The sequence below is a fragment of the Synchiropus splendidus genome, chromosome 2 (assembly GCF_027744825.2).
Source record: "Synchiropus splendidus isolate RoL2022-P1 chromosome 2, RoL_Sspl_1.0, whole genome shotgun sequence".
NCBI lineage: Eukaryota > Metazoa > Chordata > Actinopteri > Syngnathiformes > Callionymidae > Synchiropus > Synchiropus splendidus.
Window position 1 is genome coordinate 19,087,500 of NC_071335.1, and position 24,727 is coordinate 19,112,226.

Consider the following 24,727-nt stretch of genomic DNA (forward strand, 5'->3'; position numbering starts at 1 on the left):
ACATTTCATTGACTCTCAAGCTTTCCTCTCACCCTAAACTGAACCATCCAAAACAAATGTTAACCAGGACTCTGAACTAAACCTAATTATATGACCCAGTGATTTTGAAGTTTTAATCCTCAAATTGAGCCTTAACCTGCAACAATTTCAAATAATTGGTCCTCACAGGTATAGCTAATCCAGGTACACACACACCACTCCTTGCATGTGTGCCATGTATCCATATATGCCATATATACCAGATATTGCTTCCCATTCACGCTCAATATTCCATTTTGCCTTTTGTCCGTACTGTGCCCTTGTTTTGTCCAAACAGTAACACCGTAGGGGGCAGTGTTGCTGTGAGCTGATAGGTAGCTCGAATGAAACATGGAGACAATGTAACAATGGCGAAAATTCTCCGTCCTCCAGTTGCAAAATATACTGTCTTTAACCGACCACCGCCTCCAACAATGCTGCCTCTGTTTCGTCTTTAGCGGTACATTGTCAATAGTGTTGGGTAGATGAGGTTTCACGAAACAGTGTCATGATATTCAGAGGCCACCAGATGGCACTGTCTGCTGCAAAATGTTCGGACTTGAACATCAAATTCACTGAAACTGCAAATCACTTCTGACCCAAGAGCGCCATCTATTGGCCTCTGAAAATTACGACACTGTTTCACCAACCCTGCAGTACTGTTTCATGATACCTCATCTACCCATCACTTATTACCAGTGCTTCTTCCACAGTCGCCATGTTTATTTAGCAGTTTGTCTTTGTCATACACTTCTGACTCTGGGCTTCCCCCCCTAGTGGATATACTGATGAACAGCAATACCAATGTACAGAACGTATGAAAGTGTGTTCGGTTGTGGTCATAATGTCTGAAACGGATGGGTACTAGTTTGTACTTAAAGGGAGCATAAATGGGACTTTACTACTGACAGAACCAACAACTGCATGAGGGACTCTGCACATATGTAATATATGACATAAACATCATTTCCTGTTTGGATAAAGGAATAGAAGTGGTTTTCCGATAGAGCTCCAACCTTATAGGCAACAAACAAGTTCAACCCACCAGTGTTTTGTTGAGCGAACCTGTGGAGACACCACTCAAGAGTCTAGAGACGGAAACCACTTAAATAATTCGAGCAAGAACGTTCTTGACTTTCTTGAAGGCGTGATAAATGAAGGTTTTGCAATGAGAATATCATCACTATTGCACTGGCTTTGTTTTTTAAGATAACAAAAGTTGTATTTCGAGTTTATTTTTCAGTGGTTTTATGACAGTCGCCATTGAGAAGTGTCCTGCTTGGAAAGGGAGGTTAGAAAGTCAGAGGAAATCCACTCCCTGTGCAACAATAGGAAGCAAATGGAGGAAGGAGTGAACCAGTAAAGAGTGAATGTCCTGGGTGGAGATGGAGCTAACCAACAGGTTTGCTTAAGAGGAGGAGAGACACAGGAGGTGCATGCATAATGCTATCAAAATAAAGGCATCACGTTTCATATTAATCCAGTTTATATTATTTTGCACCGATAATCAGCTTTTCATACTATTTCTCCGGCGGCAGGAGACAAGATTAATGTGTCGGATTCAGCTTCCTCCCAAACCCTGAGGCAGTCCTCGGAGCAAGGCATTATACATACAATCCTCTCATGAAATATAGATCCAAGATCTGTTAGTGATGAAGCTGATGCCATTGCACTGCTGAGAAACTCTGTCCTTGGGACAAACATGAACAACAATACATCAAACAAGCATTTGAAAAAAAAAAAGGTGCAAGGTCTGTCAAGAATGTGACATTAGAGCGGCCGAAGAAATGACTAACCTTCCATCACTCATACAGTCTCCCGCTCTAGTGTGTGAGCCTGCGCCACACTGGACGCTGGACGTCTGATTCTTGAAATGGAATATGTTCCATAAAATACTTCCATTTCAGAACAGAGAGGACGATTAAGGGCCTGGGTGTTAGAGTTAACCAGACGTATAAGCCACTGTAAAATGAGCCAAAATGAAAGTGGAACCAGCTGTTTCATTTAGTTGTCACGTGTACAGCAGCAAACATACAGCATCGAAAATATAGTTCGGTGCCGTTACTGAAAGTCACTGAAATTGGAAATCGGTTTACTGTTCAGACTTTTGTTGCTTTGTTCGTAACGTTACTAGACGCTAGTGTTGGGGAGATGAGGTTTCATGAAACAGTGTCATGATATTCAAAGGCCACCAGATGGCAGTGTCTGCAGTAAAATGTCGACCTTAAACAACTTACTCAATGAAACCTCATGTCATGTCTAAACCAAGAGCGCCATCTTGTGGTCACTGAAAATTAGGACACTGTGTCATCAACCCTGCAATACTGTTTCAGTTCGTCCTTCCATAACACTGTTGTCACGCCTCCTAGTTCAACCCTTTATTGCTTGAAATGATGACCACAAAGCTCCAGCTCTCTGAAACTGGCGACTGAATTTTAACGCACATCCGGCATGGTCGCTCCAAAGAGTTCGAACGTCATCGAACAAATATGTCCATCTTCGGAGGATTTCGTTGAAGTATTTAAAAACCATCATACTCTAAAAAAAGAAATGCTTCTGGCAGTATATTTCTGCGCACATAGTGGCTCGGGGCGTGGAGACTCATACTCATGTACTGGAGGAGCTGCTCAGTGATGTTTGTCACAAGTACCCAGAGTGAGACTGGAACTTTAGAAGCATCCTGTCTCTCACCATCTTCAAGGAACAACTCTGGAGAGAACTTTTTTTATCACTGCATTCAGTGTACTCCTGCAAGTTGTGTCCACACAGAGCCAAGGTATCAAGAGCGCCCCCTACATTTCACAAAAGAAGTCTACTGCACATCATATGGCGGTTGCTGTGCCGCACTTGTTTGTCATCCTGGAGGCTGAAAGGTATAATATATCAGGAAGAAAGTCTCCAGGTATTTGAGGAGAAACTTCAAGACAAAAGTTTTCATGGCCGTCAGTGCGGAACCAAGTTTAACTAGTTTTGGTGGGTGTGGGCAGATTTATTTATCTCCAGTGAAGATTGAAATTGCAGTTGTGTGATGCATATCAGGGAAGATTTGAGTATCCTTGCAAAAAAACAAAAACAAATGGCAAGATCCTTGTCGTGTGAGAGGATGTAATAGTTTTTAGGAAGTGGCTATAAACATCTTGTTTTTTGTTGCTTTTGCATGAAAACATGTCGCCAAATTCTCACTTGTACACGCCTGAACTGATTTCTTAAATATTGTATTTTTTACCTCTGCGTGTGTGTGTGTGTGTGTGTGTGTCCTGTGTGTGTGTAAATGGAGGGAAAGCTGCTTCACTGAATAGATGGCTGCTGTCACACTAAGGACGGGGATTGATGGAGGTGGGCTTGGCTGGAAGGGGAATATGAGAAAAGCATGAGGAGCCAGGGTGTGAGAGAGTCCTGCGGCTGCACCGCTGGCTGCAGCGCACGGGATGTATGGCGCGCCTTGAAAATAAAAGGATGCATTGATTGATCAAAGCATTGATTTTTCTCCACGTCTGCGCTCCCTCAGCCCCACATCCACCTCGCTCCCTCCACGTGAAAACGCCAGTCCCCCCCACACTTCCTGCTATTCGTCAAGCACCCCTGCATCCGGCGTCTGCTTTAGGCATCGTGTTCTCATGTGGTCTTTGCTTAAATCCTTGACATTTATGAGCCCCAGAGTGAATTATGGCTCTTTTTTTAATGTCAGCACATTAAGAACAAAAGTGGCATCATTCCTAATTTCAGTTTAGGACATCCAAAAAGCCTTTAACCTTTCAAGCATGAGAATGCCATGTTTATTAATCATTTAATCTTGCGCGATATCAATCCCGTAATGAGGACGGATCGACCGTCACGTCCCAATCCAGGTCCTGAACGACGCTCTGGCCTTTTTAAACTCCCTAACTGCGTTGAAAAACAAGTATACAAACGTTTCTTTTGTGAATAGCTTCTGTGTCCTCCGAGGCTTTCTCTTACCAACATGTTTGATGACATCATTCCATGTATCTCTTCAGAGGGGTGTGAGTTATGGGGACCAAAAAAATGTTGAAATAATATTTTCTTTTTCATTATGATCCGGTGGTCCTCGATGCAGATCTTAACCACTATCTTTACTTTGAAGTTGTTCAATATTCTCCTGTCAGAAAACTGTCCTATTTGATACAACAAATAAAATATTTATTAAATATTGACATTCACATAATGTAAACAGCCACTCCATATTAACCTAAACAGGCAAGGCTGTAAATTGCAAAGCGTGCGCTGTTGTATTCTATGTAAAATTCCATTCACTTCAAGGTCGGTGTGTGAAGACTCACGGTTCATGTATCATGTACTGAAGGAGCTGCTCAGTGATGTTTGTCATAAGTACCCAGAGTGTGACTGGAACTTTAGTCGCATCATGTCTCTCACCATATTCACATAGCATCTCTGGAGAGAACCTTTTTGATCAGTGTACTCCTGCCAGTTGTTTTTCTGTCCACACAGAGACAAAAGAGGTATCAAGAGCGCCCCCTACATTTCACAAAAGAAGTCTCCTGCATATCATATGGTGGTTGTTGCGCCGCACTTGTTTGTCATCCTGGAGGCTGAAAGGTATAATATATCAGGAAGAAAGTCTCCAGGTATTTGATGCATCAGGAGAAACTTTAAGAAAAAAGTTTTCATAGTCGTCAGCGCGGAACAGAGTTTTAAAATAATTAAACTAGTATTTGTTATTAAAAATGTAATGACAAATAAAATATTTGTTATTACATTTTGAAATTCACATAATGTAAACAACCACTCCATATTAACCTAAACAGACATCTTTACAAGGCTGTAAATTTTGAAGCGAGCGCTGTTGTGTTCAATATAAAATTCCGTGAGGATCAAAATGTGACCTTGAAGCGGCCGATGCAACCAAAAGTCTTAGGAGGTGACCGAAGCAAGGGCGGCAACAAATATGCATCAAAGGCTGAAGAATTGTGCCCAGATAAAAACGCTTATACATCAGCTTTTAATGTGTGTTTCACAACACAAATATTTGAGAAGGCTATGAATGTTAATCACCTTGGATAAAAGCTTTTGGAGATGCTATCTTGCAGTAATGAAAGTAAATTATTTACAGTAAATAACCCAGGACGCAGCTGAGACCAGATCCAGGTGATGAAAGTGTAGATTAAAGTGTAAAGTGTTTTGCTTCTTCCTGTGAACCCCCTTTCCTAAAGACCCTGAATGCAAAGGCTCAGTGGGTGAAGTAGTTAGTCTCTGTGTTTTTCAAAGCTCTAGCCAGGTTTCTCGCGCTCTCCTTGTGCAGCAAACAGCGCAGTGGACAGTGGAGAGTTTACTCTGCACTGTGACGTTGATGCTATACCCAATAAAAATGAAGACATACTTCTCATCAGAAACACTGTATGTATAATGTCACACAATTTCCAGGTTAAAATGCAGCAACAAATGTCTTAGATTGAAAAGACACTTGTTGTTCTCCATGGGGTGTGTGTACGTGTGTGGGGGGTGGTAAGCGACCATAGCGATGAGACGGCAGTGGAGCGCAGCGCAGCACGGGGAGAAAGCTGCCGCGCACTCTTCATGTTGCCGTGGAGCACATGGCGGAGTACTTATATCACGCAGCCACTCGGCTACAACTGAGTCAGACACGGCATGTGAGAAGCCTCAGTTGAGTTGGCAGCCCTGCACATCCGTCGATTTTGTTCTATAAAGAGCAAAACCAAATGGAGTCACAGGCGCAGGACATCTGCCATTTGTGTAGCCATTGTTGCTCAACGTAAAACATTTTGTAAACTTCAACTGAACTCTAAGATTAGTAGCTATGTTGTGGAAGACTACACAATATGGCCACTTTAAAAGTCATAAATTCAGGGATCATACGTGATGGACACTCCTCCACCACCATCAATGAAGCGGCCACTTGATATGAGGAAAGCCGTGCCCTGAATATCGCCTACCGCAGTGTCAGCTTCCCTCCATTTATCCCAATCTGCAGTTTTCCGCAGCCTTCTATATTCATTTTCCCTCAACATTCTCTGGCAGATTGGCCTGCTCCTGTCTTTGGTTTCCATGGTACAGTTCATGAGAGCCGGCCATTTATTACATTCCTTTTATATTGGATTGTCAGACTGAGCGTTGCTGGCGCTGCCATTTTCTCTAAGCGCAGGTCTGTGGTGACTTTTGTGTGGAGTAGTACCTCAAATGCTTTGGCTGTGCCCTTATTCCCCCACTGCCTACCAGTGGACATGAGCTGTGGGTCATGACTGAAAGAACTCGATCCCGGATACAAGCGGCTGATATGCATTTTCTCCAATGGGTGGCGGGCGTCTCCCTTAGAGAAAGGGTGAGAAGTCCTGTCACTCAGGAAAGACTCGTAGTAGAGCCACTGCTTCTGCGCGTTGAATGGAGTCAGTTGAGTTTCAGGGTGTTTCAGGCACGGCCAGCTGGGAAGAGACCAAGGGGGTCGATCCTGGACCAGGTGTAGGGATTATATCTTTTCACTGGCCTCGGAGCGTCTCAGGATCCCTCAGTCGGAGCTGGTGGATGTCGCCCGGGAGAAGGGCGTTTGGCACGAGCTTCTGAAGCTGCTGCCCCCGCGACCCAGCAACGGATTAGTGGATGAGAATGGATGGATGGACTTCCACCCTGAACGGAAGGATAGAGATGCTGTAGTGATCCATGCAAGCAAGCACTTGAACAAGAACCTTTTTCAGCACTCAAAACTTGCCTGCTTTTTCGACCATATTTTCGACTGTTCACTCCGTGGGGACAGTGACACCTCCAGGGAGCTTCACACCCTCTTGTGGCTGATCCTGGCGCCTTTCATGCCACACTGATGCAAGTTTCGACTCCCCCCTTTTCATTTTATGACACTTCCTTGGCTTTTGCCGTGGCATTTCTCCTCCGAGATCACACTGCATTGCCAGGTACATGATGTACCTCACGGTCTTGGCCAATAAAAGAAAGTGTAAAACAGAAATTTGAGTCCTTTTACAAGGCAATCCAGACATTAGAGGGCTAAATCAGCGTTGGGTTGTGAAAATGAAAAGCAGGCGGTCATGAACAGGGCGTGGTGGCAGGTGTGCCTGAGGAGGGAGACGTAATATTTTGCAGGCACCATATTACGCCTTCACATTTATGTTCAGTGAGAGGATGAGCGGCTGCTGTGAGGGAGGCATTTATAGCGCTCATAGCTCAAAGTAATGTTATTGCAAAGACTCCAGAACCATATGTACTATGACACTTTTTCATCAGCATTTTTTTCTTTTCATTTGTTTTCTCTCTTCCTAATAAAAAAACATCTTTACCACTCTACACTACATCCACTGGTGACTCATTTGGTTTTCTAAGTTCTCTCCTCACCTCCAACCAAAAAAAGTAACGCTCTTTCTATATGATTTGTGGTGGTTTTCCGGCCCTAATGGCTTCATAATTTCCACTAGCGTTTTAAATACCAACAACTTTGTAACTCCAGCTGAAACACTTGCTAGACTGACTGCATAATGTCATACAAGGGCTGGAACCAGCCTCTCCACAGTCAGCTGCTCGCCCACTGAGCGCTCCGGCTGCTCTGCTCAAATTAGTTATGTCATGTATGCAGGAGGCGGGTGTGTTCGGAAGGTCAGGCTGAAGCGGAGATAATGTATCGCTTTCAAGTGACACGTGAAATGAACATTATTAGACCAGAAGTTCCCTTTGGTTTGTCTGACCTTTGAGGGGTTATAGGTCAATTGCACCTGACTATGTCTGTCCTGAACTGTGTGCTGCATACAGTAGCTCTGGTGCTTTGAAAGTTTACACAAGATGGAATTACTTGCATCTCATGATGAGGCTTCATGAAACAGTATCCTCATTTTCAGTGCTCAGTAGGTGGCGCTCTTGGTTTAGAGATAATGGAATATTTCATTGAATTGTTTGTCGATATACGAAGGTTTTAGAGCAACAACTAGTGGGCTGTGAAAATGTGGACACTGTTTCATGAAGCCTCACAGCGCCAGAGCCAAGAGTTCTGTATTTATCCAGCCCACACGAAGTCACAGAAGACTGAGTGAAACATTTAGTGTTAAGAAATTAATTCTTATGCGTTAGAAAGTTTCTATGCCAATTTAAAGCCAAAGATGTCATTTCCCTTCCTCACTATATTTTTTTTCTTTTTCATTTTTATTTTTATTTTTTTATATTACATTCATTTTTATGTGGACTTTTTGATGATGACTGTGCTTGTTTGTTTGTCCTTTAATATTGTGTGTCAAATGGTGATGGTGCTGTGGAAAACAATGACCTCAAAACGAAAATAAAGTCTAATTTGTGATTTTTATTAAAAATCACAAGCTAAAGAAATATTTGTCAATGCACTATTTTTCTGTCAGGATAGACATTACATTTATTATTATTATTATTATTAGTAGTAGTACTAGTAGACACAGTATTTTCCCCTGAAAAATTGATCTGTTTTGCCTGTTATTTTAGTATTTTATAAATGTAGCAAATAATTTTTATTTTATTTTATTTTATTTTATTCAACTGACCCTAACTCAGGTGCCAGTGAGTGAACCTGGCATCGACTTCTCGAGCACAACCAAAAAAGAAAATAAGTAAAATCAAACGAAAGTCCCCACCAGGATGTTGCGCTGGTGAGTAAATGTAAATTATACATGAACTCCTCCATTAACAGGAATTAGTTCTGAGTTGTTGACCTCGGTGCTGTGGAGAAGATTTCCATCTTTGCTTGTCCACATCAGTAGATATTTTACTATCAGAAAAATGTGAATGTGAACTGCTGACACAGCAAAGCATATATTTTGCCAATGGAAGGCTGGGGATGATAGACTGCACTCTGCCTGGTCATGGAGGTGACGGCTGGCAGATTTCAGGAGATAAATAAATAAGCAGGAGAGAGGGGGCGCGTAATATACCTTTTGTAGGTCAGCGGAAATTTTCCGGGCTTCCCGGTAAACTCTTAAATTGGAGCTTTGAATGAGGTCTCTGCTGAGCTGTGTTTCCATCACACCCATTACGGCCCATTTTCGCATTAGACGAAGCATCAGCTCGCCGCTCCATGTGGACCGACCGAGCACTGCGGCGCAGGAAGAATTGGGGAACACAGACCGGAGGCCAAATAAGAGAGATCAGATTCTCAATAATCTGTACTAGAACTGGTGAAAAATGCAATGAATAATAAATAATAATAAATATTTAGAAGATTGATCATTGCAGCTTTTTATCACTGGGTAGCAAAAATTTTGGCCACTGACTACTGCGATACGGGATTGGAGGTAAAGTGAAAACACAGATGCTGTTCATGCTGCATGCACCTGCCACGTGTTGGTGGGGACATTATATGCTTTATTTTGTCTCAAAGTACAACACATCTCGCCCTATTGTGAAGTCACAGTAATTGAATGTAAATGTTCCGTCACTTTCCTACACAAGTTTGGGCCGAAAGAATGTGACCACACATTCATGCCGCGGAAATGAGTTTTCTCTGTGAGGTGCTTCTCAACTCAACTTGTCAGTGTGACTCCTCAACGCCTTCCAAATGAGATGCTCAGGGCAATATCCAGGTGGGTGGAGCTAGATCCCCTGGGAGCATCACGGTATTCACCTCGAATGCTGGTGGAGGTTCTGCAGAAGAAAGTGGATGGATGGATGGATGGATGGATGGATGGATGGAAGGTTTTGTGACACAAAATAATTCCACAGAACTGAATATCTCACTTTGTGCCGCACCATTCTATTGAGTTCTTCTTCTTCTTCTTCTTTGTCTTCTTCTTCTTCTCCTTCTTTGTCTTCTTCTTCTTCTCCTTCTTCTTCTGGCTTCTCCCCTCAGGGGTCGCCACAGTAGATCATCTTCCTCCATCTCACCCTGTCCTCTGCTTCCTCTTCTCTCAAACCTACAGACCTCATGTCCTCCTTCACCACCTCCATCAATCTCCTCTTTTACCTTCCTCTCCACCTTCTGCCTGGCAGTTCCAACCTCAACATCTTCCTACCAATGTACTGGCTCTCTCTCTCTCCTCTGTACATGTCCAAACCATCTCCATCTAGCCGCTCTGACTTGGTCTCCTAAACACCTGACCCTCTGATCTACTGCTTCTGATCCTATCCATCCTGCTCTCTCCCAGAGAGAAGCTCAGCATCTTCATCTCTGCTACCTCCAGCTCTGCCTGTCTTTTCCTCAAAGTGTTTTTTCCACTGACTTTTCAAAACAATGTCAATTTAATTTGCCTTTTTTTAAAATAAATGTCATGTCATATCGATTGTTGTTTTACATCAAACTCATTGTTGTGTTTTTTTTCTGGATAACAGACATTCAGTTCGACCTTCATTTGACCTCTCTGCTGGGACAGATTATTTCCTCTTAACCTCTAGCAGAGCTTGCAAACACCACACTAAAGAAGACGTGTTCAGCCAAATGTCAGCTGGTTTTGAACCTGCCACCTTCTTGCACCATTGTATGCAGTTTAAATCACAGTAAATGGTGCAGAACCCATTATATCCAGCTCTTCCTTTCCGTCCAAAAAGGCATGTTCCCGTTTTACGTCGGCGTCTCTCTAATTGCCCACAGTTGTAAACATGAATGATGGTCTGTGTCCCCAGCACTGTGGCTCTAACTCACTGAAAACAGGACTATATAAAATTGACTCCACTCAAATTGAATCATCTGAAAAACAGTATTAAACAAACCGCTGACCTCAACACAATTAAGTGAAACCACTGTCCCAAAATAATATCGCTGGCATCAGATTGGAGCCATGCATCAGCCGGAGAAGCAAACCAAATCCACGCTGTCGCTAATGTCACCGACATATGTGACTTTCTTATTCTCTTCAGGTGAAACTTGGGAAAGACTTTTCTTCCATTCTTCAACAGTGACTAAGAAAACTCCTCTCATTCTGAGCCTGAAACAGTCAAAAACCTTCAACATTACTAAGGAAAATGAGACAGAAGAGAGACTGCACGGGTCCAATTACAGCTGCTGAGTAATGAGCTTCATGTGGAGCACATTGGCTGACATCAATCTCTATCACAAAGAGAACTTTTGAATGGGTTTCCTCAGTCAAACTCTGGCTCAAATGAACGTGGTAAACAAATCAAGATATTTTGTCCTGATTGATCGGTTTATTTTAACCTTCACCTTCAAGTCCGAACAGGGATCGACAGAGCAGCTGTTAGTTGGACACTCTTGACCGTGACATGCAGAGTCCTGGAACATCGAGGGCACACACACAAGTGGATTGGGAAGCTCAGAAAAAGTGAGAAGATCAGAATAAAAGTGTTGTCCATTGTTGAAGGAGACGTCTTCATGGCCGCAACTCGTACTGTGTTGTGCTGTTTACCCTTCAGAGATGCTTTGTAAGCTTTAATATCAAGAGACACTGCTGCATCAACGAAACGCTACACTGGAGTGTCACTTTTCTTTCACTGCATTATTTTATATTCAGTGAAGAGGTATGGGTTTAAAGAGTTTACATTCATCATAAACTGTTTATTATATTATTATCGGACAAAGCATGTGGTGTCCATAAAGTCACTTTACTATTTAACAAATATATAGCACAAATGAAAAGATAAATTAGAATTTAGTTATCAGTTTTAAAATAGTTGTGTATTTTGTCCCAGAAATACTGCAAATGGTTTCGACAGTAACCTGTTACATTTATGGAGTTAAAGAAAAGTATATAAATAAAGAAATAACCACAAAGAAAGGCCTGTTTTAGCTTTTTATTATTGAAGGCCTGCACAAAAGGAAGAAAAATGTATCGCTTCGGCAAATGAAGGAGGAACATTCACAGGTTCACTGTGCGGCCTCTGTGCACTGGCATGACAAAACTCAAACTCCAGCTGGTGTTTCCCATGAGGGGGATTCCAGTGCGGGCAGGTTGGAAGGTGTTTGGAATAATTCAGGACCTCGGACAGCTCCTCGTTTCGACTCTCTGGCTCTGACTCTTTCAGCTGCTACTCCGTGACACCATCCAGCAAAGCCGAAAATAAAGTCATAAGCTCAATGTGGTTAAATAATGCTGAAGCTTCTTAACTGCAAGCCAAAACCTACTGTTTTTGTCTGACCACCGGCTTGTTTTATTACACAGACAAGAGGAGAAGCAGGGAGGAGTCGGGAGAAAGCAGCCACCGCACAGCTACTACACCATGAAGAAGTGAAACAGCTGCAGTTCTTCACTAGTCATTCAGAAGGGAATAAAAGACCACTCTCCTCTGCTAATATCAAAGAGAAGGGTGAGATTTAAACCTGCAACTTCAGTTGTGACGCATCTGTAAATTCATTACAAAGAATACGATCAGGCGGTCGGGTGACTTGACATAATCTCTTTATTTGTTCTTGGCAAATGTGCTCACAGTACAGAAATAAACACTTTCTTTAAAGGCGAGAGTTGAGACAGGAATCCGAGGGCAGTGCCATAAACGTCCCGTCTTGGATTAAACAGACTATTTATAGGTGTAAATGAAGCACCACACATAACGCTCAATAGTTTCCACTTATATACAAGAAAGGACCAAAGCGTGAGCCCGTTGGGCAACAAATGCAGATATGAAAATATCTTTTTTTCTTTTCTTTTTTTATGAGGTTATTTCAGTGTGTGTCGTATTAGATGTGTTTGGTTTCTCCTGTGGAATTCTGGGTCTGCGGCTGTTTTGTCGTACAAGGAGAGATGTGTAGAAGAAAAAGGTGCGCAGCGTGCCAAGACTGAGCAGCACACATGTATTCAAATACACACACGCACCCCCACCCCCCGCCGCGCACACACACACACACACACACACGCACACACACACACAGCCTACAAGTTGGTATACTAGTCATCTAATTATGCAGCTCCATTAATCATAAGTTCCACTTGCAATGCAATTTGTGATGTCTTTCAAGTGCACACACACACACTGGCCTGACACACACACACACACACATAAGACTCGCACACGCAGGGAAAGCCTCTGTGGGTGCCCATCTGCCACAGCAATGCTTCTGTTTTTCATCTATTTTCACACAGGGGGGCAAAAAGTGCAAAAACATGCCTGCAGGACAAAACAACCCATGATGCCACGGTATCACACAAATGCCCCCACATTTAAACCACATGTGCCACACATCATACTCTTCACGATCCCAATGTCTTTAAAAATACAGCTGTACAGTGTTGATTTTCCTTACTTTCTTTTTGTTTTTTAAGAGTGAAACAGGTTTGCTACTGAAGCAGTAAGCAAAAAGCCCCTTCGTCCCATTGGTCCTTGTGTTCACGACGGCGTCAGAGAAGGACAGAGAAGATGGTGCTCGACCACGTGTGTGTGGTCAAGAATCCAAGCGATGAGGTCACGTGAAGTCGCTGAACAAGTCCGTTTGCGGTGGAGACGTAGCTGCAGCCTGCGTGCAGTCTGCTTGCAATCCTTTAAATGGAGGTTTAGAAATCGAATCCTGGAAGAGCTGAAGCTGCTGGTTCTACAGGAGCCCATGGATCAATCAAATCTTCCACCGTGAATGGGATCGCAGCACATTATTTTAAGCCCCTTTCCAGCGCTGTTCTGAAACGCCTTTGATCAGGTGATCATCCGAAGTGCAGCCTTTTACATGAAAGGTGGGAGAGCACCGTAGGCCGGCAGCTTATCCAGCAGCTCAGGAAACTTTGACTACATATCCACAAGGAGAACTGTCACTCAGCGTCCCTCACCACGAGCGTTTCCATGACTTACAGAGGATCTTCTGGAAGGCTCTGCGGAAGTCCTGGTTGAAGATGGTGTAAATGACGGGGTTCAGCGAGCTGTTGCAGTAACCAATCCAGAAAAAGAACTTGAACAAAGTCTCTGGGATCTGGCAAGCCTTGCGGCAAACTCCGTAGAGGCTGTAAGAAAAGAAGAACGGGAACCAGCACACGACGAACACGCCCATGACGACGGCCAGGACGAAGGTGAAGCGCTTTTCTCGGGCAGCTGAGACTTTTTTGCGGTTGACGGTGCTACGACGCTTTCGGCGGGAGGAGAAGAGCTCCAGGGACTTGGAGCTGGAGCATGACTTCCTGCTGGAAAATTTGGAGACGGAACTGCTTTTGCGACTGGACTTTCTTTCTCTTTTGTCGTCTTGTTTGTGTTTTGAGGAGCCTTTTTTTGGTTTTTCGTCTGAGGAGCTGCTGTCGTCGTAGTCGTCGTTGTGGTCTGTGGATGGTTGCTTGTGCTCTTTGGATAACGGGGAGCGGACGGCATGCTCTTTGCAGTGGCCGTTTTCCTGATCTTGCTCTTTGCCGCTTCTGTTTGACCTCACGGACCCGGCTTTTCCTGCTTCGTCGGGGTCCATCCCGTTCTCTAAATCCCTCTTCTTCTCTGACATCGTCCTCGTTCTGGTCTTCGCAACTTGGTAAATCCGAATGTAGACCAGGATCATGATGACACAGGGCGAGAAGAAAGATCCGACGCTGGAGTAGAGGATGTACCAGGTCTCGTCGTTGATGATGCACTGTGGGTTGGTCTCACTGCTGTTCCTGTCCATGGATATCAGAGGAGGGAAGGAGACGACTGCTGAGATCAACCACACCACCACAATCATCCCCTTCACTCTTTTTGGGGTCCTCTTCAGATTGTACTCCACCGCCTGTGTCACTGACCAGTACCTGTCCAGACTAATCGCACACAGATGTACGATTGATGAAGTGCAGAACAACACATCCAGCGCCAGGTAGATGTCACACCAGATTTTGCCGAAGAACCAATAGCCCATGAGCTCATTGGCGAGAGAAAAGGGCATGACCAGGGCGGCTACGAGTATATCGGCACTGGCTAAAGACACCAGGAACAGATTCTGGGGTGGCTTTAAAGCTCTGCTGGTCAACACTGCGATGACCACCAAGACATTCCCGAAGATAGTAAATAGTATGAGGAAGCTGACAAGTCCTGCCAAGCCCCAGATAGCCAGCGGAGAGTACTGACTCGCAGATGTGGCGTTACAAGAGATATTCTCAGTCTGCAGTCCTTCTTCCACATCGGACATGTTGAGGAAATCCATCTTTTATAGCTGAGTTTGGCTCGACTTAAACAAATAAAAGACAAACAAATTCACCTAAGCAGCATTCCATCATGACTTTAGCAAACATTGGTTCCTTTCCCCTCCACAGATGATCCACATCCTGTGCGCAAGTCTCGTCTTCCTTTGGAGAAAAGAGGGAGCAGATGAGGAAGAAAAGAGAAAAGGCATAAATCCGCTCAGCGAGAAGATGCACGCAGCTCAGCATCCAAATATCCGAGTGAGGTTAGAGCGCGTCTCCCTCCTCAGTCTCCTCTCGACTCTCTCCTCCTCCGCCTCTCCTCTGCGTCCTGACAGATATTTGTGCCAACCACGTGTCTTTAACATCACATTCCAATAAAAAATCCGTTATTCCCGTCAGAGAAATGTACAGTTCCAGCAGGAGATAAAGTGAAATTCACGCGCAAGATTAAGTTTGTATCGGATCATGACGCAGCTGCGGGAGCGCCAAACCCGCTGCCATTTGCACATCTGTCAAACACATAGCGCAATAAAGGAGGTGATCTCGAACATTAGGGATGATAAAATGTTCGCGGAAGGTCGGAGAGACAGACAGCAGCGGAGATGCGCACCGCAGATGCTCAGGACGGTCCTTCCGTGCGCACGCTGGAGGTCAGTATTGTAACGGCACAACGGCACGCTCATGTGCGAGCGCGCCCATTTTTCTTCATCAATTAATCGGGTTCGTTGCGCCTCATCCACTTAACCTTACTGAGCAAACTCGAAATGTTTATTATGTTGGTGGCGCTCATCCCGATTTGAAGGATAAAAAGAAGCCTTTATGTAACACACACAAAAAAAAAATGTTCTGATGAAGTGAAAATGGATTGATGACTGAAGGATTTTATTTTAGATGGACGTGTTTGAGCCTTTTCCAAAATAACACAAGGAGACTGCTGCCGTGTCAGCACTATTTCCAGCCGGGATCAAAGTGAACAGAGTATTTAAAAAACCATTAAGCTCTGAAGTCAGTTTAAGTACTGCAAGTCCGAAGTATATATGACTGACATTATTCCCCCCACATAAAAGCAAACCTGACAGAGTGTAACTTATCTTTTCATCATGGAAGTCGCTGCATAGACTGACTGACTGATCCCTGCAGAGTGTCGTGACAAAGTGAGTGATTGTTGACATCTGCTGCTCACAAAGATGATGCTTTTACCACATACAGTATCCACCATATGCCTTTGACTTTCTGTCAGTTTGGAATCCTCGCTGAGACTGGAATTGAATGCTTGTGGCATCATGTGACTGCAATGGGGGAGATGTGAAAATGAAGCTGCCTCTCCAGCGGCCGTCAAGAGGCTCAGCCTTGACACAGACACAGCATTCAATCTGTCATATTATTTATCACTGAAAGGTACTCAGAGAGCACAGACCTCTCCCACCCATGCAATGGCAATATCCCGTATTCATTAAAACAATATGATGAGACCACTTCTACCACTTGAAATCTCATTGATTTCATCAATAGTCCAATTGGTTTAACCGCACGCCAGGTGGCAGTAGTGTTCCAGATCAAACTCAGACACAGATGAAAGTTAGAAGAGCCCACGCTGTACCTCTTTGTGAGTTCAAAATTTCAGAAAACTGGAGGTTGCAGATGCTCCATTGTTCACACAATCTAGGAGAGCTTTTAATCTCAGGCGAACTGGGAAAATATCTATTAATCCAACCAATAATGATTTTTTTCTTCTATCAGTCTAGCTCAGGTGAAGATCTGAAGCATTTCTTCAGTGAGCACAACATCGGGACAAGAGCAAACTGTGCTGGATTAGACTCCCTGCGATGGAACAACCAGCCTGTTGCTGTGCAGAGTGCAAGGGTGAATCAGGTCTCAGACATACACACGACTTTATACTTTACTAGGCAAATGAAACTGAAGCGGGCAACGACTGAAAGTCAGCGAATGGAGCAGAAAGGTACCGGGGGACAGTTTGTGCAGGTTGACCTGGTGGGCTACTGAACCCTGGATCAGCTGTGGAGGCAACAGTTCATTAGATCCTGGGGTAACTTAACCTTGAATTCAATGGAAAGTCGAAGACAGCACGTTTTCTCGAGAGACAATCCTACTAAACTACTTATCTGGGATCAGGTTGCGGGGGCAGCTGCAGGAGCGAAAGGGGCCTAGACCTGCCATACCTTCAGCTCTTCTGGGGACATACTGATGTATCAACCTTGGCTCACCAACATGACACTCCCCAATTGGTGTGTCCATCGTACCCTACCACAGAGACTGTTGCAAACGTCCATCCATCGCTGAATTGGCGCCACCAAAATATTATTTCACTCAAATTTCTAACCCCCCTCACAAGAACTCCCGCTGGGTGTCTTCGCCAGGTATTAAGCTCCCTGGACCTGCGTGTTTATTGACCGTGTCTCCTTGCTAAGTACCTGTCATAAATCACAGAGTGGTCAGCCAAGCTGAATTAAAAAGCAGCCACGGCCGTAACAAAAGCTCAAACCTAAATTGATCCTCAACGTGCCTGTAGGGTCGAGCTCCATCTCCCTAACACAGTCGGGGTGACAGCGCCAAGCTTCCCAGCAGCAGCCACCCCACCCCGGCCGGCCACTTTCAGATGCTGCCTGCTTTAAATTGAACTAGCGCAGTGATGCTGTAGGTTGGTGTGGATGTTCTCTAAGCTGATTTTCAGCAGACAGACAAGGCTTAACACGGTCATTAACTTGCTTCCCGAGGCACCGGCTCCGTCCACATAATTGGGGCGACGGTGAGAAATTCCAAGTATCACTGAGCCTCTTTCCTGCTACATTCATCGCCGGAAATAAGCCAGTTCCTACATCCAGTCGGAAGCTGCGCCAAAGAGAATGTGTTGACTACTTTGTCACTCGAGTTTTTTTATATTGTAATTTTGTTTCCTGAAGCAAAGAGACGCATTTCGTCCACTTTAACAGTTGGAGTCATCGCTGCAGTTCGCTGTTGTGTTTGCTTCAATTTAAACGCCGGTGAGACACATTTGGGGAACTGATGTTTTGGAAAGAGCAGAGGCAATATAAACCTCTGAGTGATTCCCCAAGCAACACCTGCTGTGCACTCTCAAGCACGACCAGCATTTTACATCCACTGAGCTAGAAATGTTGTCAAGCCATCATCGTGCATTAGTCTAGGGAGTGGATCCTTGTATTACTTCTTTTAGTCACTGTCACTCCAGGTCCTATTTTTCTGAGGTTATTTCTTCAAGATTTTAAATGATCATTCCTATGAATAGTTAAGCAGTTTTTGTCTTTTGTTTCAATGGATTTCTGTGTAGTCACTGGGTTTGAGTTTGAAGGTAGACGTAGAATGGTGGACAACAAAAAAGTCGGGGCCCTGAGACAGGAGTGACAAGTGGGATGAGACAAAATACGTCCGACTGAAAGGAAGGTGGACTTCAGAGCTGAGTGAGGTACCAAGTTGGAACTGCACATGGAGTGACATGGACTATCCCTCTCCTTGAGAATCCAGCATTGGTGCCAGGATGGACCCTCTTTCTTTGTGGCTTAGATTCAACAAGCTGTTCTCAGATAATTCTCCCATATTGTCTTGATGTGTGTGACTGCACATCCATCATGAAAAATCATGGCTTCTGTCCCATCACAAAGATAGTGATGGGGTGATGAGGCTTCATGAAGCACTGTCCTCATTTTGAGTGTCAACTAGATGTCGCCCTCTGTTGTTATTTGGGCAACCATTTCAATGAAACCTTGCAGTGTTTTTAAAGCACGAGTGCCACCCACTGAGCTGTTTCATGAAGCCTCACAAGGCCTTCAAAACCTTGTTGGACTCAGCTCTGGTGACAGTGGAGCCCTTTGCAGTGTGAGATGATAGGAACTTTGACATTTAGTATCTAAAGGAATGGATCATGGGGGCCAAAGTGACCCAAGAAAATCACCCCCTCACCATTACACCTCCATCTGAACCAATATTTTTCGTTCCAAATTCCAACCATCTAAATTTCACCTCAGAAAGTGATGCTATTCTGACTCATCAGCATTTTGTCGTTCTGCTATTGTCCAAACCGTTATGAAGAACCACCAGTTCTCAGTGACAGCGGCCTCTAACTGCTGTAGACAATCTTTGAGGCACACTTCAACACAGTCTGAGTCCAGAGATACTTTAATGCTTACTTGAGTTACGGTCGCCTTCCCATCATCCGCCGATTCTTCTCTGACATCAACAAGTCATTCTCGCAAGCTCAGCTGCTCAGAGATGGTTGTGAGTGAAAATCACAACGTCAGCAGTTTTTGAAATACTTCAGCGTGTGTGGCCAGATACCTACAGTTACAGAACAGGTGACCCGTGAGCGTACACTCAAATCTCTTTAATGAACTTGGAAAGTTGATCGCGACAATGTGACTAAACGTCCTGTTCTCTTCTCTCCTGCTCATCCTTCAAACACGACCACTTGAGTATGATCCAATCCATCACCAGCCAAGTCTATCACATGCTAAGAGGTCAAACGAATCAAAGATAGACACCTCCTATTTCCCGCCCAGGCTAATTTGCAGCCCCGGCATGAGACCCCTTTGCATAACAGTGAATAGACCGGCAGCAGTGTGACAGTGACAAATGGCAAAGCGTTATGTGCAGACACAAGAGAGCGCACAACAAATAGTTGCACGAAACAACACCCAACCCAGGGGAGTTTATCTCTTGCAAGTATCACCCGACTGCCTCTTTTCTAGCGCCACGCCTTCATGACAAATTACCTTTTTGGTGGAAAAACAAAATTGAATCAGGGAAACAAGAGCGACAGTTTATTCGATAGATCGGTTGTTCTATAGCATTTATATCCAGCTTTGAGTTACACGGCTTTTGCCTCAAACAATTGGGAGCTGCACTGTAATAACCTGCAAAACAATTTCAAACATCCAAAGGCACAACATGTGTTTGATGACCCAAATAGAAATTGACTGGACTTGCTTATGTATCAAGAGCCTCGAGGGAATATGATCAGCAGTATTTTTTTCAGCCCACTAGTTTAAATTTCTTTGACAAAGTTATTTTCAGCTGTGGTTTTTCATATGAGCGTTTCATTTGCTGCGTCTGGTGGTCAAAGGGGCCTTCAAAAAGAGGCGGTGCTTTGTACAACAATCTTTTTCAACACTGAAGAGTTCTTTGAGGTTTGAACAGCTCTTACATGAGAAAAATAAATAAATAAATCGGGGTGATTTTGATGTGGCCAGTGCATTAATGTAGTTCACTTCCTTCTGCTGTTGATGGGGGTGTTTAAGCGACACCCTGGAAAGGAGTCCAACAAAACATACAAACTCCACTAGATGTCCAGCTGGTTGAGGGGTAAGAACATGGAACCTAAGGTTCTTCCCAGGGCATCAGCACAATGTCAGCCTTGAGGTTTCAAATGTGAGTCAGAAAAGTGCATCCAGCAAGCTGCAGGGGAGATATGAAGGTTATGTAACAGTAATAAAAGGTGCCATGATTAAAAAAAAAAAAAAAACTCCTTGATACATGTGAATGGCTGTTCTGTATGTGCCGAAGCAAAGCCATCACAATCCATCTGAGTGACACAAGGACGTGCTGTAATGAGTGCTGCAGGAGGGATGCGTCGGCAGCGCTCCTAAATTTGATACTTACCAATCTTTCTTCTTTTTTTTCCCCACTAGACATTTAAAGTGGAAGATTTAATTCATGTGAATTGTGTTCAAAACCATAACTTTGCTGCAGTGAGCCTGCAGGAATAATTCTGTGCCGAAAAAAAAAAAACATCACAAAGTGCTTAGTCAGAGGAGAGACACTTGTATTTTGCCTGCAGGAGTAAAAGATTAAAAAATGTCAGGTTAAAAATCACATAAAACCATCACGACCAATGTCCTTTAGCACAAACACATCTGACCGCACCGCGGGGACAGGAGAGGACAATTTGTGCCAATACCAACTACCATTTCGTATACGTACGTAACAGGACGCTTCACAGTTGGCGGCAAGAACGATGCAAATCAAGCTTGGCATCAGTGTCCTGAAAAGCAAAGTCAAAGTTGGTGGAGGAGAAACAGAGACCTAAAGGAGGACGAAGTTTAAAATCAAAACTTCAGCAGGATCCTTCAACCGCAACGGAATGAAAAGCTTGGTGTCTAGAGAGTACGATGATGAAAGAATCAATGTCCAAAGGAATGTGAACTGAACTGGTGTGAAAAAAAAGGGTGGTGAGAAATACGTCCTAAAAGCATCCAAAAAGTCTTTGCACGTGATGCAGTGAGTACTTTAAGAGCTTGGTTTTGGCTTGTATTGTAGGGGAGCTTTGGACTTCTGATGTTCATGTTAGAATTCTACTGCACCTGCACACTTGGTATAGATGTTAAGGTTGTGCAGAAATGAAGGCGAGCCCTTGCTCACCTTCTCTACTGCACTCAGTTGCAGCAGCATACCACGCACTGATGCCAGAGAGGCAGTGGTGATGGATTCCAGACATGGAACATTCATCAGCTGAGTCTAAATTCCTGTTTTTGACCTATTCCTAGGATGAAGAATTGTGTTGCATTATAATCCCTGCATAAGATAAACAAGACTGTGAAAGCGCTCCATCTGTGGTGCCGCCCAATTTGACCCATTTGTCACCCAGCGACCAGTTAGAATGACAGATTATCTATGACAACTAGTCTGTAGTTCTGGTCTGTCAACTAGGAAAAAAAGGCATCCTGAGGAATTCTGACATCAATCCTGAGTGAGGGGACTGAGGGTACTTTCCTCTGAGAAAAATGGCCTCTCAACCGTGGTGTGGTCAGGGAGAATAATGCGCTGTTCTATGTAATAAATGTGCAGGTGAAGAACAGTGAATCAGAGAACACAGCACACATGCATTTGTCTGTGGCCTGGGATTAAAATAACACAAGCCACAGCAGGTTTGAAAAGCTACTGTCTGCCAACAGATGGTTTCAATTGCATGTTTTTCTTGCCATCGAATACTGAGGTACAGCATATGAATTATTATAAGGCGCTAGACTCATCCGCTGCTGAGGGTATATCATTGTTTGGGAATCACAACCGACGATGCTCTGTTTCCAAAGTTTGGAGACAAAGGAAGCCAGTCAGGTAAATGAGGACACGTTTATAGAGGAGGATAGAGGACAGGATAGAAAGCTGACTAGCTGCAGCAGCCCCGTGGGAAATGACAAAAAATCTGCAACAATTCAAAAAGGGTTCTTTGATCCACAGTGCTTCATCCCAGAAGATAGCAAAATGGACATGGCAACAACCCTCTTTTTTCGCTCTCAAATCAAATAGCACAAGTTGCAAAAGCAAATTCATGTGGGGACCGAGGAATGTTGGTGCCAGATAAAAGGGTTCAGAGGGAGAAAAGGGAGTGCAGCTACCTTAAAGAAGATAAAGGAGACATTTTCTGTCTAACTAGAAAACAGTTTCACATTACACCCCTAAACCATGTGAAGGCACCGAAGGTAAACTACATGTGTGAGCACAGCCACAGGGCAGTTCCGACCCACCTCCCACTTAGGCAGAAGAAACAGACTGCCATGTGGTGCACAGAAGCGGTGTGGCTAATGGTCAGATGCAGAGAGAGAGAGAGAGGCTCAGGAGACAAAGCAAAACAACAGGCAGCTCTTTTAGTTCTTATCTTCCACTTTATTCCCAGGAAAAAGTCTGTCCCAGCTGGTATATGTATATATATATATATATATATATATATATATATATATATATATATATATATATATATATATATATCTACAGCTGCAGACATTTTTCTTTATTATAAGAGGAAACCTGGAAAACAATTAAAATGAGAGCTAGGTTACTGATGTGACTGCACTTTAAAATTAGCATGAGTTGTGTGGAAGGAAATGTTAGCCTTATGAGGCTTCATGAAACAGTGTCCTCAATTTCACAGTGCACAAGATGTCACTTCCTGCTCTCATTTTTTGGTATTTAAAGACAACTATTTAATGGTTGTTGTTATTTTTAAGCCAAGAGCGCTGCCCACAATGCACTGTTTCATGAAGCCTCATGAGCCCATCACTAACAGAAGGTCAGACATTGTAAATCACACCACTGGAGGGGAGCACAGCCATTGCTTTAGTAGCCAAAGTGACATACAAGCTATTTCAGTACCACACCTATGCAGTGCTGCTACTTCAAACCAAGCAAGAAACTGGCACTGAGGAACATACATATATATTTTGCGCACAGTATAGCGTCTGTAGCTGCGGCCTGGGAGTAGGCACTTACAGGGCTGTAAACGCTCTGTTTTTCTACAAGGGCATTGTCTGCTTGACAGACTTTTTTGTTTGTTTCTTTCGCTTCTGACAAAGAGGCATCACAGTGGCGTGAAACAGACTTCGGTCTGACTGACAGTGACACTGACTGTAAAGAAATTTCCAAGCTTCGACACTGGGCTTCAACCGCTCCCTTCTATCTAATCTCAAAAGAGTGCATGAATGATGGCTCTGGTGTCTGCTGCTTGCTTGCCAGGAGAATTGTCCTGAGGTGACTGACGTAATCGCACTCGTCTTTAAAAAAGAAGCTTCTTTAAGATCCTCCAAAAGGGAAAAACATGGCTAAAATTTCAAAGTAAACCTTGAACAGCTGGCTCACATTTACTGTGAAATTGTCGCAGGGTGGGCACCCTGTTGACGGTAATGTTGTCAGACTGTGGGAGGTAACCGGAGTGTCTGGCGCTAAACATACAAGCCTTACACAGAAAGCAATGAAGGCCTCCTGGTCTAGAGTAGCTATGGGAGCCACGGGAGCGTCATAAGAATTCATATCATGAGCAGCTGAATGGTCTCCCCTGGCTGACCAGAGACCAAAGAACCAAGTGCTTTCAAGAGAAGTCGACCCTACGTTTTCTCATTAGCGTTAATAGCCAGGTTGCTAACAAGTTGTCCTTTACACACACATTAAACACTGTCACCCAGAGTCCACAGTCAAGCACGCGATTACCCCGCCGCCACTTACGCAATAAAGGCAACAAATAACCAGGCGATAGCCACATAAACCATCCACACATGCACACACACACCATGCCTATTCACTGTAAGGAAGGGTGGGAGAGAACGATAGCGCTGCTGTTCTGCGCACACATTCATCCGACTCCAGTCAACAAAAGAAAATACACACGCTAATTACAAGCCGTGACACATTACTGGAGCCACAGATAATTGAACCACAACTCTTCAACGCAAATGGCTTTGAATTGATAGGTACATTTTCCAAACAGGTTTGTGCGCCATTTATGTAATCACATGAATTGCAAAGCCTGGCAGCCGTTCATTCGTTGTCTTGACTCCCTGCTGCAGGTTTCATCACTCAGTTGGGGATAAATGTGGCGGGAAAAGAACATGCGAGCGTGTTCGTAACACACCTCTGGATATGATTCTCCGTGTGATTTATTGCCATTATGGGAGACGAGTCGATCAGTGTGTGAATCGGCAGAGCAGCTCTATGCTGAGGCAGCTTTCTATATTTGTTTTATTTGAGGTGTAACAGAAGGTTGTAGAATATTGCATGATTTATTCAGACACCCAATAACACCAGGCTGTGGTTTACCTCTCTGGTGTGAAGATGCAAGTTACAGACCCAAGGAACAAGCAGCTCTGCAGTGTGGACTGAATTGGTTGGATACTGCAGGTCTGATCCAGAAGCGGTTCACTTGCAGTTTCTTCAACTTCTTATTTTCCTCATACAGTCAGTTTTTATTCGGCAGTAACCTTTTTCACCGTCTAAACTATCGCCAG

The 24,727-nt window shown here is 44.0% G+C and overlaps 1 protein-coding gene across 1 annotated transcript; it reads right to left on the reverse strand.

Annotated features, from left to right (window-relative positions):
* Positions 1-12,312: 12,312 nt before the first annotated feature.
* LOC128754099 (alpha-2C adrenergic receptor-like) lies at positions 12,313-15,345 on the reverse strand. The gene has a single exon (XM_053856439.1). The coding sequence runs from the start codon at positions 14,999-15,001 to the stop codon at positions 13,673-13,675; it is 1,329 nt and encodes a 442-aa protein (XP_053712414.1). The 5' UTR covers positions 15,002-15,345; the 3' UTR covers positions 12,313-13,672.
* Between the last annotated feature and the right edge of the window lie 9,382 nt (positions 15,346-24,727).